The sequence below is a fragment of the Rhinopithecus bieti genome, unplaced genomic scaffold (genome assembly GCF_001698545.2).
Source record: "Rhinopithecus bieti isolate Rb0 unplaced genomic scaffold, ASM169854v2 scaffold_9919, whole genome shotgun sequence".
NCBI classification, from domain to species: domain Eukaryota; kingdom Metazoa; phylum Chordata; class Mammalia; order Primates; family Cercopithecidae; genus Rhinopithecus; species Rhinopithecus bieti.
The window spans coordinates 2,401,537-2,416,870 of record NW_016806411.1 but is presented as its reverse complement, the minus strand read 5'-3'; the positions used below and the strand labels follow the sequence as shown (position 1 = coordinate 2,416,870).

Genomic DNA, 15,334 nt, shown 5'->3' with positions numbered 1-15,334 from the left:
AAAAAAATAAAAAAAAAATGTGGTATAATGAAAAAAATGAGATTCCGTCATTTGCAGCAACATGGATGGAACAGAGGTTTTTAGGTTAAGTGTAGTAAGCCAGGCATAGAAAGACAACTATTTCCTGTTCTCACCCATTTGTAGGAGCTAATAAAGTGGATCTCATGAAGATAGTGAATAGATTGAGTGTGAGCAGAGCCTGGGAGAGGTAGGGGTGTGGCAAGATGAAGAAAGCTTGATTAATGGGCTCAAAAATACAGTGGGAAGAAGTTACCCTGATTTAATCATAGCACATTATATGAATGCATCAGAATGTCACATGTACCCTGAAAATATTTACATCTATTATGTCTCAATAAAAAACTATGGGGTGCAGCTCTATTGCTGAGTTAGGAATTTAATTCACATGCTAAATTGTATGAACTAATTCTGATGAATGATAATAACACTGAAAAATGTAAAAGCCTGCACTAATGTTTTTCTACTATGGTATCTATTTGTATTTAAAGTATTAAAAAACGAATTATTTTTTATGGTTGCAACATGAAGAAATGTCTTACACGGGTTTAAGATTATTCTAGGTAAGCTAGTTTATCTACATCAGATGATCTTTGTAGTTACAGAGAATATAGAAATTGGATAATGATATTTTGTAAACTTCTGTTCCATATCTACTGAGTTGTTGGATGTTTGTCTTTTTATTAAAATTAAATGTCTGATTATGCATTTGGTTTCACAGAGAGACACTTGGCTAATAGTTCAGTCACTCTTTTCTCCTTTCATGAAAACTTGCTTGTAAATATAATCATGCTTTCTTCAAATTATGCTAATTTTTTTATTTTCTTTGAAAGTTTCCTATAAACCTTTCTGGTGTCAGTAGTTTTGTGTTGGTGTCCGAGCGCTTGTGCTTTTTTTTTTTTTTTTTTGTCAAACTGATGTTTGTTTATTTAGTCTATTTTTAAAACACCACACTGGCATAATTTTCTCAAGTATGGCTTTAAAAGCACTTCAGATAATATTTGTAGGACCCCATGTGAACAACTGTGCAAAAAGTCAGCGAATAAGATTTGCTTAAGAGTCTGCAGTAAAACAATAAAATTAAGTTTAGTCTTTAATCTCTTATCTATCACTCTTATCTATCATTTGTATTTTGGAGAAGAAAAACTTTCAAGAAACCAAGGCTGTGGTCAGAGTAGAAACCATCTTAGCCATTAAGGTCAACTAAAAAACAAACAAAAAACAGCAAGAAGGGTGGTTATGATCCAGTCTGAAGTTGTATATTGAGGTCTATAAAAATGAAGGTCTTACGTATGGTTTTTCACTTACCCTCTGACTGTATATTTATAATATGATAGAGTATAATATAATAAAATCCTTTTTGTCGAGAGAGGATTTGAGGCCATTCTCTGTGAGAATGCAGACTGGACAGTTAATTCTCTGAGGAACCGTGACACATGTGGCTGTCCACTCGTAACCCACCATCTCCTTTCCTCAAATTATTGGTGTTGGGGGAAAAGCTGAGTGTTGGGAGAAGCTGAGGCAGGGGTTTGCATGTCTGACATAATGTAAAAGAGTCTTGGAACATGTCCAGGGTCCACAGTCTAAAACCCCTCATGGCCTTTGGAACACCAAGCTCTGTGCAAAAGAGTGGAAGGCTACCCTGTGGCACCATAATCTAAGCCCGTGGCATAAAACCCGTTGTGGCTTAGCTAGAATCCAGGGCTCAGGGCATAAAACCCCTCGTGGCCTCTGGAATGTGTCTAGACTTGCTGGCTCCTTGCTCCTTGCTCTCCCAGGATCAATTGTATCTTGAGTTAAAAGAACCTGCTCTCCATTATCTCAAGTAGCAGAGCATATGCTAAACCGTCACAGCTGTAAATCATGTGTTTAATGCAACGCTCCCTTTCAATCCCACGTTCTCACCACCTGTTTCTTTGTTTGATCACCAATAGTCTGGGATTCCAGAGCTCAGGGCCTTCGCAGGCTCCATACTCGTGTTGGTCACCTGGACCCACTTTCTCTCTCAAGCTGTCTTTTCTCATTCCTTTGACTCCGCCGGACTTCGTTGTCCCCACGACCTGGAGTTAGGTCTAATTACCCCAACAATCGGTGGAGGTTTTCCATTTTTGCTTTAGCCATCATGTGCAATACAAATTTGTATGATTTTTTTGAACACATAAGGAAATTGGAAAAACAAACTAAGGATTGTATTGCTTGTTTATCTGATTGTTTTAGACAGAGTTATCAGGCTCACTAATGTCTAGGCCATGCTTCAGATTTTTAAGAAACAAGTGGGTTTGTGGCCCCTGAGGCAGTAAGTTGATGCTTGCATTTTATTTGTTGATTGACTTATTCAGCAAACGTTTATTATTTAGTATTTGCTGAGCATTATTCCAGATACAGGGGACTCAACAGAAATTGACAGACAATATTTCTGTCCTCATAGAGCTCATTGAAAATGCTGGCTGAGTGTGGTGGCTCACACCTGTAATCCCAGCACTTTGGGAGGCAGAAGTGGGTGGATCACTTGAGGTCAGGAGTTCAAGACCAGCCTGGCCAACATGGTGAAACTCCATCTTTACTAAAATACAAAATTAGCCAGGCGTGGTGGTGGGTGCCTGTAATCCCAGCTACTTGGGAGGCTGAGGCAGGAGTATTGCTTGAATCCAAGGTTGCAGTGAGCTGAGATTGTGCCATAGCACTTCTAGCATGGGCAACAAGAGTGAAACTACGTCTCAAGAAAAAAGAAAGAAAGAAAGAAAATGCTTTCTGCCCATCTTGGCTAGTCTCAAGTTGTGCTTGGTCCTGCAAAGAGAGCACATAGGAGGATGTGCTGCAGCAGAGGTGGAGGTTGGGGGGCATAACTTGGATTTAGTCTGGGGTTTTCAGCTGAGACCTGAAGGGTGTTTAAATTGTCTCTGCACTCTCCAGCCTTTGAACACCTTGCTTCCCTGCCCACTCATCTCTTCTTACTGCTTTTTCCACTCATCTTTCAAGACACAAGTTACTTTTTTTCTTCTGGAAGACTTCAGGGGTTTCCTCTCCTCTGTCTCCTGGAGCAGTCATGTTTTTGTTTTAATCACATCTATTTGTTGCATAGAATTGTCATTGTGCATCACTCTGTCTCTTGATTGTGAGGCATCAAGTGTACCCTGGGGTGATTTTCATGCAGGGTAATTTTATACATTAAATATAGGTTTGAACTGCATAGGTCAACTTATATGTGTGTGTGTGTGTGTGTGTGTGTGTGTTTTCAATAAATAGGTTTGAACTGCATAGGTCAACTTACATGTGGTTATTTTTTTCAATAAATACATTAGTTCTTTGGAGATTTATAACAATTTGACAAACTTGCAGATGAAACATCTAGCCTAGAATATGGAAAAAATTAAGAAAAACATATGTCATTAATGCATAAAATATGTGTAGTTACTAGTCTATTTTATCATTTGCTACCATGAAGTATCCACAAATCTATTATAGTTAAAATGTATCAAAAGCTATACATAAAAATACTTACAGATCATACATGGAGGCATTTGGTTTGTAAACAAAGGTAAAGATACAATATTAAAGCATCTGGCAACTGGGAACTTGTCTGCTGCCTTTTGGTTGGTAGAAACTGCTTCTACCAACCAATGTGTGCAAATTATATGTAAATTTGCACTGTAGAGACAAACTGCTCACATGAAGATAATTAGCTGCACGAAATTACTTGTGGTAACGCTGTACTACTATAATTCTGTAGCCACCTCCTGTTGCTATTGTAGTGAGCTCAAGTGTGGTGAATATCCACTTAAAATGCTGTGTGATGTTAATTATCCACATGTGAGCAGTTTGTCACTACAGTAAATTGCCCATTGCAGTAAAAAGTGGTCTCTTGTGTATTTTTCACTGTTTTGTGCAATATCATAAATCTTGAATAATACCATGGATTCCACACAAAGTGCCACTGGTGATGCTGGAAGTGCTCCCAAGAAGTAGAGAAAAGTCATGACATTATAAGAAAAAGTTGAATTGCTTGATATGTACCACAGAGTGAGGTCTGCAGCTGAGGTTGCCTGACAAATCCAGGATAAGGACTATTGTGAAAAAAGAAAAGGAAATTTCTGAATCCGCCACTACAGCTTCACCAGCAGGTATGAAAACCTTGCACTTTTCCAGAGACACCTTTTAAAAAATCTCCTATTGAAAATGCGGCTTTCATGTGGGTGTAGGACTGCTAAAAGAAAGGCGTGACTATAGACTCTGACACGATTCAAGAAAAAGTGAAGTCATCATATGACAATTTAAAGCAAAAGAAAGATGAAGGATCTACAGCTGTAGAATTTAATGCCCGCAAAGGATGGTTTAAAAATTTAGGAAGACATTTGGCTTAAAAAACTATCAAGATAACAAGAAAAGCAGTTTCTACCAACCAAGAGGCAGCAGACAAGTTCCCAGATGCATTAAAATAATCACTGGGAAGGAAGGATATCTGCCTGAACAGGTTTTTTAATGTTAGATGGAAGTGTCCTATTCTGGAAAACAATGCTACAGTCATTTATCAGTAAAGAAGTGAGCACCAGGATTTTGAGGCAGGAAGGAATAGGCTAACTTTACTGTTTTGTGCAAATGCAGTCAGGTTTATGATCAGGACTGCCCTTATTTATAAAGCTGCTAACCTCTGAGCCTTGAAGGGAAGAGATAAACACCAGTTGCCAGTCTTTCCATTGTACAGCACGAAGGCCCAGACAATGAGAACATTTTTTTATGGATTGGTTCCATTGGTGCTTTGTCCCTGAAGTCAGGAAGTACCTTGCCAGTAAGCAACTGCCTTTTAAAGTTTTTTTTTTTGTTTTTTTTTTTTTTTTTTTTTTTAATTGGGCAATGCTCCTGGACCCCAGAACCCCATGAATTCAACACAGAAGGCACTGAAGTAATCTACTTGCCCCCATATACAACATCTCTAATTCAGCTTCTAGATCAAGGGGTCATAAGGACCTTTTAGGCTCATTACATGTGGTATTCTACAAAAAGGATTGTCAACACTATGGAAGAGAACACCAATGGAGGGAACATCATCAAAGTTTAGATTACACTACTGAAGATGCTATCATTGCTATAGAAAAAACCATGAAACTCATCAAGCCTGAAACAATTAATTCCTGCTGGAGAAAAGTGTGTTCAGATGTTGTACATAACTTCATAGAATTTACAACAGAACCAATCAAAGAAATCAAAATAGATTGTGGATATGGCAAAAAGATGGCGGGGTGGGGGCGGGTTGAAGATATCAAGATAAGGAAGGATCTTGGAGAAATTCAAGAGCTAGTAGACACTGCACCATAGGAATTAGCAGATGACTTGATGGAGATGAGTGTTTCTGAACCAGTGCCAGATGATGAGGAAGAAGACATAGAAGAAACAATGACAGAAAACAAACTGGCATAGACGATTGGCAGAACGGTTCTGATTATTTGAGAGTGGTTTTAACCTCTTTTATGGCATGAACTTTCTATGACACAAGGACTGAAACTAAAGCAAATGGTGGGAGAAGGGTTAGTACTGTATAGAAAGATTTTTAGAGAAATGAAAAAAGTCAGACAGAAATTACTATGTATTTCTTTAAAGTTACACCAAGTGTGCCTGCCTCTCCTGCCTCCCCTTCCACTTCCTCCACCTCTTTTACTTCTGCCATCCCTGCGATAGAAAGACCAACCCCTCCTCTTCCTCCTCCTCCTTAGTTTGCTCAACATGAAGATGGCAAGGATGAAGACATTTATGATGGTCCACTTCCACTTAGTGAATAGTAAATATATTTCCTCTTCCTTGTGATTTTCTTAGTTACATTGTCTTTTCTCCAGCTTATTTCATTATAAAAATAAGTATCTATCTATCTATCTATCTATCTATCTATCTATCTATCTATCTATCATCTTTCTCACAAAATATGTGTTAATTGATTAATGTTATCATTAAGGCTTCCGGTCAACTGTAGGCTATTAGTAGTTTAATTTGAGGGGAGTTTAATGTTATACGCAGGTTTTTAACTTCACTGGGGGGGGGGGTCAGTGCACCTAATGTTACCCTGCATTGTTCAACGGTAAATCATTCATTGTCAACTGTAAATCAGTGCTATATGGCAGAGGCATTGCTGTATGCTTAGCATATAGTAAGTATGTGGTAAATATATGTTGACTTAATAATAAAGAATGAATATTTCCTATGACATGATTATCTCACATTTTTCTTTGAGCTGATTTCTAGTTATTCTAGCCCTACCAATAAATTGCCTCTGGTCTTGATCATGTCAGCTTCTGTTGAGTTTGTCAAATCGTTCAGCTTACGATAAAACTGCTAACCCTTTTATCACACATTCTAATTTCAGTCACTGCAACTAGACTCAAAAACATAAAGAAAAGGAAATCATTCTTTTAATAAATTCCTCTTTCCAAGCAAAGCAATCTGAATTACCACAGTAAAATCTGCTATCCTACTGGACCTGTGGACACATTTACAACAGTGTAAAGAAAATGAGAACTCCGTAGGTCAGATCTTTACTAGAGGTCACTCATAGTAAACAGTGCTCAAGGCACCAGGAAGTATCCCTTCAACCAGAGTGTAGTTATAGTGGCAACCCTGGCACTGTTAGTTTTTTTCTTTTTTAGTTGAATAGTGTTTTCCTCCTTTTTGACTCTCACTACTCTCCCTAGAGTAGCATGTGCCTTTGGTATGAGTGAGGGACAAAATCTCTCTGGCAGTTCCCACCTGCTGTGGGATGCGTTGCACATCCAAGTTCTCTGGGCAGAAGACACAGTTGACAGGAATGCCTTAGTTTTATTTAACTTCTGTAGTGTCCAGAATGTGGTTGGTTCTTTGGTCTCTCACCTTCAGTGTTAAATCTTTAAATCCTAACACATGATTTTAGAAACATGAGGATTTTAGAAACACGAGGAACTACTTTTAAAAAGGATTCTATGCATTAAATATTAGGATGAAGTTTTACTGAGTGTTCACAGACACACTAATGACAGATTAGAACATTCCACTCATCCCAGAGAAAGAATCCCATGTTGTATAGTTCAGTGCAAATGTAACATGAAATACACCTAGTGTATTTAGTACACCTAGTGTACTTCAGAATGTAAATACACATTCTGAAGTCAGGGTTCCTATCACAGTGAGGTCTAACCCTGTGTTTGTGAATCCTGCAAACTGTGCCTTAAGCTGAGCAGTCTGTGTCTGTGTCTGCAGCCCCTCGATCACAGCACTCTGCTGTTCCTAATCATGAAAGCCCCGTTCACGGGAAGAGTCTCTTCCCTTCTACCAGGGTCTGACCTGAAGGTAACATCCCCATTTGGGCAGAGCCATAAAACCATTGTCAACATTAACACCCCTGAAGAGACCTGTTGGTTGACCTCAGCCATGTTTCATTCATTTTAACAGATGTTCTCATTTAGCCATTTTCATTTCAAGCATTTGAACAAAGTGTTATCTTTATTGATATGACATTCTTTTGTCAGGAGGACATTTAGAGACTAAATGTTATCATTTAGCCACTTCCATTTCATGAGTTTTAACTCTTATCTTTAACTGTTACATAGTGACACTATTTTGTCACTAGCATAGGACTTCCTGTGGGATGTTAGGTGAGTGACTTAACTACCTGGGCCTTGGCCTCCCTTCCTGCAAAGTGCAGACAATCGGCCTATTCAATCTCCTTGGTCTATTCCAGTACTAAAAGTTTTACGAGTAAAAACTAAGTAGATAAATTAGGCATTTTCACGTTTCCTTTCTTTTCTTTTAATAGTCCTATAGAAATTTGTGAAAGAATAGAGTAGGATATTAACTTTCTTCTGTTTGACGCCCAGGTGATTCATGTGTTCAGACAGGGTTTGAGAATTCACTTGCACAAAGCGGACTGGTAGTTTCCCCTGGCCAGCCAGGCTACAGGCCAGCTGCTCAAGATACTAGCCTGTTGCTTCTCCTAACTTAGAAACTAATATTAATATCCTGGGTGCCTTCTCCTTGTAGTCTACACTGAACATTGTTCTGTGCTTTGTACGTGACAGGCAGAGTGATTTTTTAAAAGGTAAATTTTTTTTCTTGTCATTCTCACGTCTTTCATGCTTCCCACATTTCTCTTGCTTAATTGCTCCAGCCATGCTTGCTTGCTTTCTTTCAGTTTCTGGAAGGCACTGAGCTCTCTTGCCTCAGAGGAGCATATTTTCCTCCGCCTGAGTTATTCTCTTGTGTCTCCTCCCCAACTTCCTCTCTCCTTTCCTCAGTTTCTCATATAGCCTGTGCCTTCCCATTTCTGATATCTCAACTTAAACGTTGATATGGTTTGGCTCTGCGTCCCCACCCAAATCTCATCTCGAATTGTGATCCCCACATGTGGAGGGAGGGACCTGATGGGAGGCGATTGGATCATGGGGGAAGTTTCCCTTGTGCTGTTCTCATGACAGTAAATGAATTCTCATGAGGTCTGATGGTTTAAAAGTGTGGCACTTCCCCCTTTGCTTGCTCTCCTGCCACCATGTAAGATGTACTTTGGTTTCCCTTCACCTTCTGCCGTGATTATAAATTTCCTGAGGCCTCCCTAGCCATGCAGAACTGTGAGTCAATTAAACTTCTTTTCTTTATCAATTACCCAGTCTCAGGTAGGTATTTATAGCAGTGTGAAAATGGGCTAATACAAATGTCATTTTTCAAAGGAGCCCTCCTTGACCACCCAATCGAAGGTAGGTGGTTCCTATAAATCCCTGTCATAGAGCTTCGAGAGTTGCTAACATAGCTTTAATTGTAATTTGTAAATTTTTATTTTTTGTTTGATTTATCATCTGCTTTCCCATGAAACTTTAAGCTCTGTGAGGAAAAAGATCATGCATTATTTATTTTGCCAGTGCATATCTATTGCTCAGCATATAATACCTACTCCAAGAATATTTGTTGAATGAATGAAAGAGTATCATTAATGCCTCTTCAACAACATTATCTATACTTACTGTTGATTTCTTAGATTTCCTGTGCTTCATCAGCTAGAGAAATGAAATCCATTACCAGGATGAAAAGAATATTTTATAGGGTAAGAATTCCAAATCCTTATATTAAAACACTTTGTTTTCAAAATATGAAAATTTCTTCTCTTATATCTGTACTTTATCTGCAGATTGGAAACAAAGGAATCTACAAAGCCATCAGTGAACTGGATATTCTTCTTTCCTGGATTAAAAAATTCTTGGAAAGCAGTCAGTAAACCACAGCCAAGTGCACTGATTTTATAGTTATTTTGAAATACAATGAGAACTGCTAGAAATATGTTTATAACAGTCTGTTTCTTTAAAACCTTTTAACATAATACTGACAGCATGTTAGGTGATTCAGAATAGACAAGAAGGATTTAGTGTAATAAAGTTTTGGAGATAAGTTGTCACTAATTTGCACATTTTCTGCGTTTTCAAATAATGTTTCCATTCTGAACATGTTTTGTTATTCACAAGTACATTGTGTCAACTTAATTTAAAGTATATAACCTGAATTAACTCATGTAATATTTATGTGTGTCGGGGGGGGGGGGGGGGTGATGTGGGAGGTGAAGGGGAATGACAGATTTCTGGAATGCAATATAATGTTATTGAGACTTAAATAGATGTTATGTATATGAATGTCTATTTAAGGGTTTGAAAATTATTAATTATGCCCAGTGTGAACTTAGTACTTAACAAATTTTGATTCTAATTAAATAAATTGTGTTTCTTTCTCCTGGGTATCCTTTTCATGACAGCATGCTAGAATTTCATGGAGTGCAAGGGATAACTACAAGATAACAGCAAATGAGATATACAAAGTAACTAACTGCTTGGAATGATTTACCAGGAATGCCTTGGGCAGGAAACTCAAGCCACTAACACCACAAGGAACCAAGATCAAATGATGCTGAATCTTGATAACACACCTTCAGGGTGCCGTACAGTTAGGAAAGTTCATAAAAGCCAAATAAAAGTCTAAATGCAGCTCAAATTCCACCACACTCAACTTTTCATAATGTCCAAAAACCCCACCTACATACTTAGCCCTTCAGTTAAATGAGTAATATGGCCTAACCATTGTTCTGCATTAAAGGGACTCTGCTCAGTGCCACTGGTATATAGCATGGAAAACAGGAGTAGTTTCTGATGGCACATCCTGGGCCACCAGCCAGTTCATTCCACAAGGCTTTCACTGTGCCCCTCCTGCACACTGACAGTTCTGGGACTTGGCACCTTTTGTATTCATAGGTGGGAATTCACCAAGGTCTTCATGGATTGTGTCTCTGGCAGCTTTTCTCTTCATTGCTTTCCCAGCACCTAGATCTTCGTTTCAGTCATGGGGTCATTAGGCTGTTCACTAGGAACTACCCTCTCTTGATTGATTTCATATTCCAAAGTGATCCCTTTCTGCTTTTCCCCATCAGCACACTGTGGTCCCATGTCTGATCTCTTCTGGGGATCTCATTCCTGGACAAGTATACAGGACAGGAAAGGGTGGTGAGCTGCAGGGCATTGGTGAGGGGAGATGGAGGACTGTCTTCATCTTGCTATTTCCCCTGAGCTTCCCGGGCAGGTTCCTGGGCCATCAGCAGCAGGGCAGTCTTCTTTCCTGAGAAACATCTGGAAGAGCTGGAATCTGGGGGATCAGGAACCTGCTACCTGGCTTTGCCAAGGACAGGGGGAGATGATACACTGACAGCCTTTCCTTGATCCACTTTTAGGGTTCTCAGCATTTTCCAGGATTCAGCACCACTGGCAGCTGAGTTGAAGTGTGCTGGACTTCCATAGAGGCCAGAGTAGCCCCCAGTCTTGGTCACAAACCATTTTTAAGCTGTCCCATTTCTTGGTGTCTCTAGGCATGAGAAGGGCTGAGAAATATTCATTTGCCAGTCAGCAAAGAAGTATTTATTATGGGGGCTTTAGATTCTTAGGAGTAAAATTGCATTTGCCTCCCCAGTGTTTCTGGGTGATTGAATTTAATATTTGTTTGTTTGATTGTTTCCCAAGTTCTTTGGTTTTCCAGAACAGTCAAGAGGTTGCTAAACTCAGTCAGGAGCAATAGAGGAATTTAAAAGTCACCACTGTGTGAAAAATCAATATCCAAGTGCTGGTGCCTATTCACAAACTTCTCAAATGCTGGGGCAAAAGCACACTTTTTGCGTGCTTTAGTAAGGACTGGTATATTGAAAGGGCAGCAAAAGAGAGAAGCTGTATTCTTGTGCACAGTGGGGACCCTGTGTCTTGGTGGTGTTGCTGTGGGCTCAGGGGTGAAGCCCTCTGATTTACAGGTCCCACTCTAGATTTTATCAGAACCAGGGATGATGACACGTTGGGAAATGACTGCACATCCCTGAACCCACACGAGCTGCTGTACAAACCCTAAACCTGTTTAACATTTGTAGGAGGTGATCCCTTTTGGTAGTCCCTCTTGGATGACACAAAGAGACTAAATATCCCATTAAGATGTTTTGTCTGGCCGTCTCTTATTTCTTCTCTCTGCCATGTGAGGACACAGAGAAAAGACAAAAACATAAAAAAAATTTTAAAAGATACTTTTGTCTGTCAGCCATTATATCAGGCCTAGCTCAGGGTAGAGCAGAAGGAGCTTGAGTACCAGCGAGTAGCATGGAGTGTTGCAAAGAACCCTTCGGCAGGGTTGAGAGACTACCAGGCCGGCCCCCATTTCCTTCGGGTCTCTGTGGCATCATCACTGGGTTACCTGCACAGAACAGTGATACCCAGCCCCCCACCAACCCCTCCTCGCTTTTCTCGAAACCACTCCTCTCCTGCTGGCATGCTGTGTTTGTTTTTTGATGGTCTCTACTGTATCAGAATATTGGCTCTGGAGGGCTGGGCTTTTGTCTGTTTTATTCTCTCTAGGGTCCTCAGCACCTAGAGCAGGCCCTGAACCCTGAGGAATGGAATATATCAGTGTTTCCTGACTTTAATCCTCCAAATGCGCTTATACTCTTATTTGTGTAACAATGAATTTAAATTAACACATTATTTTATTTGGCCCAAATACAGCATAAATATATGACTCTAAAAATAGATAACTTACACAAATACATTCCTAACCAAAACACGTTTATATGTGTACACGCAGAATCACTTTGCAAACCTTGGGCAGAACGTGTCTCACACATTGGGAAACACTGCATTATAATGAATTTCCACTGCCTCATTCTGCCTCAAATTTAGAAATATATGAAATTAGAACCAGATAATTTTAACCTGCCCACAGATACCAGTTTAGAAAAAGTCAAGCCACTATGTTCAGGTTTCAAAATGGTTTCAGAGCTCCTGTCATTTTTTCCGGAGATGGAGGGATGAAAGCACACTCACCCTGTCAGTCACTCCATGGTTCTGATGACTGTGGCTCTTGATAGAGGGTGCTAGGATAGTGGCATGACCCTTGTCCTTCTCCCTCAGCCCCGGTCAAGAGGTCATGGTGGATACAGCTCCGAGGGAGGCAGGGAAGCTACAGGAGTGTGTGAGGCTTGTGGATTGTTCAGATACACACACAGCGGTAGGAACAAAAAGTGAAAGCTCAGTCAGGTTGAGCCGGAGTAGCAGCAGAAAATCTCAAAAATAGGATGGGTGTATTGGTTCATGCCCATAATCCCAGCACTTTGGGAGGCCGAGGCAGGCCGATCACCTGAGGTCAGGAGTTTGACACCAGCCTGACCAACATAGTGAAACCCTGACTCTACTGAAAATACAAAACTTAGCCGAGCTTGGTGGTGTGCATCCGTAATCCCAGCTACTTGGGACTGAGACAGGAGATTCGCTTGAATCCGGGAGGTGGAGGTTGCAGTGAGCAGAGATCGCGCCACGGCACTCAAACCTGGGTGACAGTGAGACTCTGTCTCAAAACAACAGCAGCAACAACAGCAACAACAACTAACTCAAAAGCTGATGCAGAACTGTGTTGTGAATTACTATTCATCATGAGAATTCATAAGAATGGATGTCCTTCACTATGGCTGTGAGTTATGAACTAAAATGAAAACCAATCAATTTATTGGATGTTCTGCTAGTCACGCAGTCATGGCTGAGGTGTAATGATAAATAAAACTCATAGTTTCTCCCTAGCGATTAGAAACTAGGAAGGAAGACACATATGAAGACAATTAGTGCAATGCAAGCGATCGTGGAGATATGTACAAAGTGCAGTGAGGTGGAGGTTCGTACTTTGCAGAGGAGGTGAGCCTTGAGATAACATCCTTTAAGACTCAGCTCAGGTGTCACCTCTTCCAGCAACCCTTCCTTGATCCCTCCACTCCTAGGATAGCTTAGATGCACCTTGCAAAGCACATTTTCAGAATAGCACTTATCACATTGTATTATAATTTTATTTGCTGCTTGAGGGGGGATCAGAGCTAAAGAGATAGTTTAGTATGACTCTAGATTTCAACATTTCCTACTAATTTGAAGTAAATAAAGATGCAAAAATGCATTGAAATGAGAGTCTACCATCTCATTTGGCCAAACACAGAAATGCCTTGAAATGTGGACTCTATAGAAGCCTGGCATGTCATAATTTAAAAAGACCAATGAGGCTACATTGTCCAACTTTGCATCTTATACTAGAATCTCCTTCCTAACACTGTCCCCATCTAACTCATGCTTCACCATTTATAATTAAGAAAGACTAGTGACCTCTTGAAGAGCCCTCGCTAACTCCAAATAATCCTTCCTATTAGAAAATTATTCATATTAATCTGAAATCTGTCCTCTTGAAATGTATATACATTTTCCTAGTTACAAACCTATAGTTTCCTATATTACAAAAAGTAATATGTTTGTTGTAAAACTGAAATAACGCCAAGGTATATAAACTAATCATACCTCACTGCCTTTCCAACTCTACTTTCCCAAGTGAGCCTATGATGGCAGTTTGTGGGGATGTTTCCATAATTTTTTACATTTTTCCAACAACAGTATAAATATATGTTCATATGGAGTATCTTCCCCTTTTTTAGAAACAAAAATGTTATCATATCATTTATTCTGCCCTTCAACCAGCTCTTTCCACTTAACACATCAGGAACATTCTTCCAGGTATGTAAATGTGTGTATACACAGGTCTGGGTATGCATGCATGTATATGCATATGGGCAGATATAAACATATATTTTTATAAAATAAAATGATATATTATCTACAAATTCTATATTTTGCATATATAATGTATTTTATTTACTCAGTCCCAGCTAATTTCAGTTTTGTTCATATAGCACAGGCTGTAAATGTGTGTCTTAATCCGTGCTCTTATTTTTACAGAAATGCTTTCTAGGAGCAGGATTGTGGGATTAGAACATATGCCAAATACTGCCAAAGTACTTTCATAACTATTTCATTGCTAATTTTTCCCCACATTCTTTCTTGCTAAAATTAGATATTATCAATATTTGAATATTTTTTGCCAGTCTGGCGGCTGCAAATTATATCACATTGTTTTAGTTTGCATTCCCCTTAAAGCTTGTTAAAGTGATCATTCTTTTATATGTAGATTCTATTTACATTTTCTTTTTTGAGATATTCCCCCAAATGTCCTATGGGCCATTTATGTAATAAGTTTGAAATCTTACCTGAATCTAATTTCAAATGGTACAATTAAAGTAAAATGTAATCAAGTTTAACATTTCAAATAATCAATAGAGAGAAACACCCCCTGGAAAGGCACATTGTGCAGTCTCTCCACCGCCTTAGCATCTCTCAGGAAGAGACTGCTGTGAGGATGGCTTCTCCTTGCATCCCCCAGCCTAGACTGGGGAGTGCTCCACACCAGCTCTTGCTGCTTTGGGAATCCAAGGGAGAGGGAGAAACCCACCATGAATGTAAATATTTGCACCTGTTGTGGGAGGTAGACGTGGAGACTGAGAATCCTGTAGGGTTAAGGCAAGCCCTTCACTTACCTATTCAGGACCTGCTCAAAGCTTCTCCAAACTCCCTCTGCTTCCCACTCCTGCAAAACAAGAGGGCAGATCATCCTACTGATTTGTGATGAGAAATACTTGCGCTACTTTCCCATGAATTAACTTCAATCCATTAACTCCCAGTGGCCTTTAAGGACCAGGGATGTTGCCCCGGTGTCTTCTGGAGCCCACTCTTCCCCCTCCATTAAATACCTTGGTGTACCACTGGTTTTATGTTTTTAACTTCTTAGGAAAAGTGCTTCGTAAGTAAAGGTAGTTGGTATAAATAAATTCTTCCTAAAGATAGATAAAAGTATCTAAGAGATGTGGCTATCCTCGTTAAAATTGCAAACCTTTTACCATGACATTTCACATCTCATTTTTCCCTCTCCATAACAT

General features: G+C 39.6%; 1 protein-coding gene across 1 annotated transcript in view; it reads left to right on the top strand.

Moving 5' to 3' along the window:
• IL26 (interleukin 26) overlaps positions 1–9,745 on the top strand; it is a 31,091-nt gene extending 21,346 nt beyond the window's left edge. Inside the window, exons 4-5 of the mRNA XM_017876219.1 lie at positions 9,005–9,070; positions 9,155–9,745. Of these exons, the coding sequence (XP_017731708.1) occupies positions 9,005–9,070; positions 9,155–9,241 (153 nt within the window). The 3' untranslated portion in view covers positions 9,242–9,745. The remainder of the gene's footprint in view (positions 1–9,004; positions 9,071–9,154) is intronic.
• Positions 9,746–15,334: the final 5,589 nt, after the last annotated feature.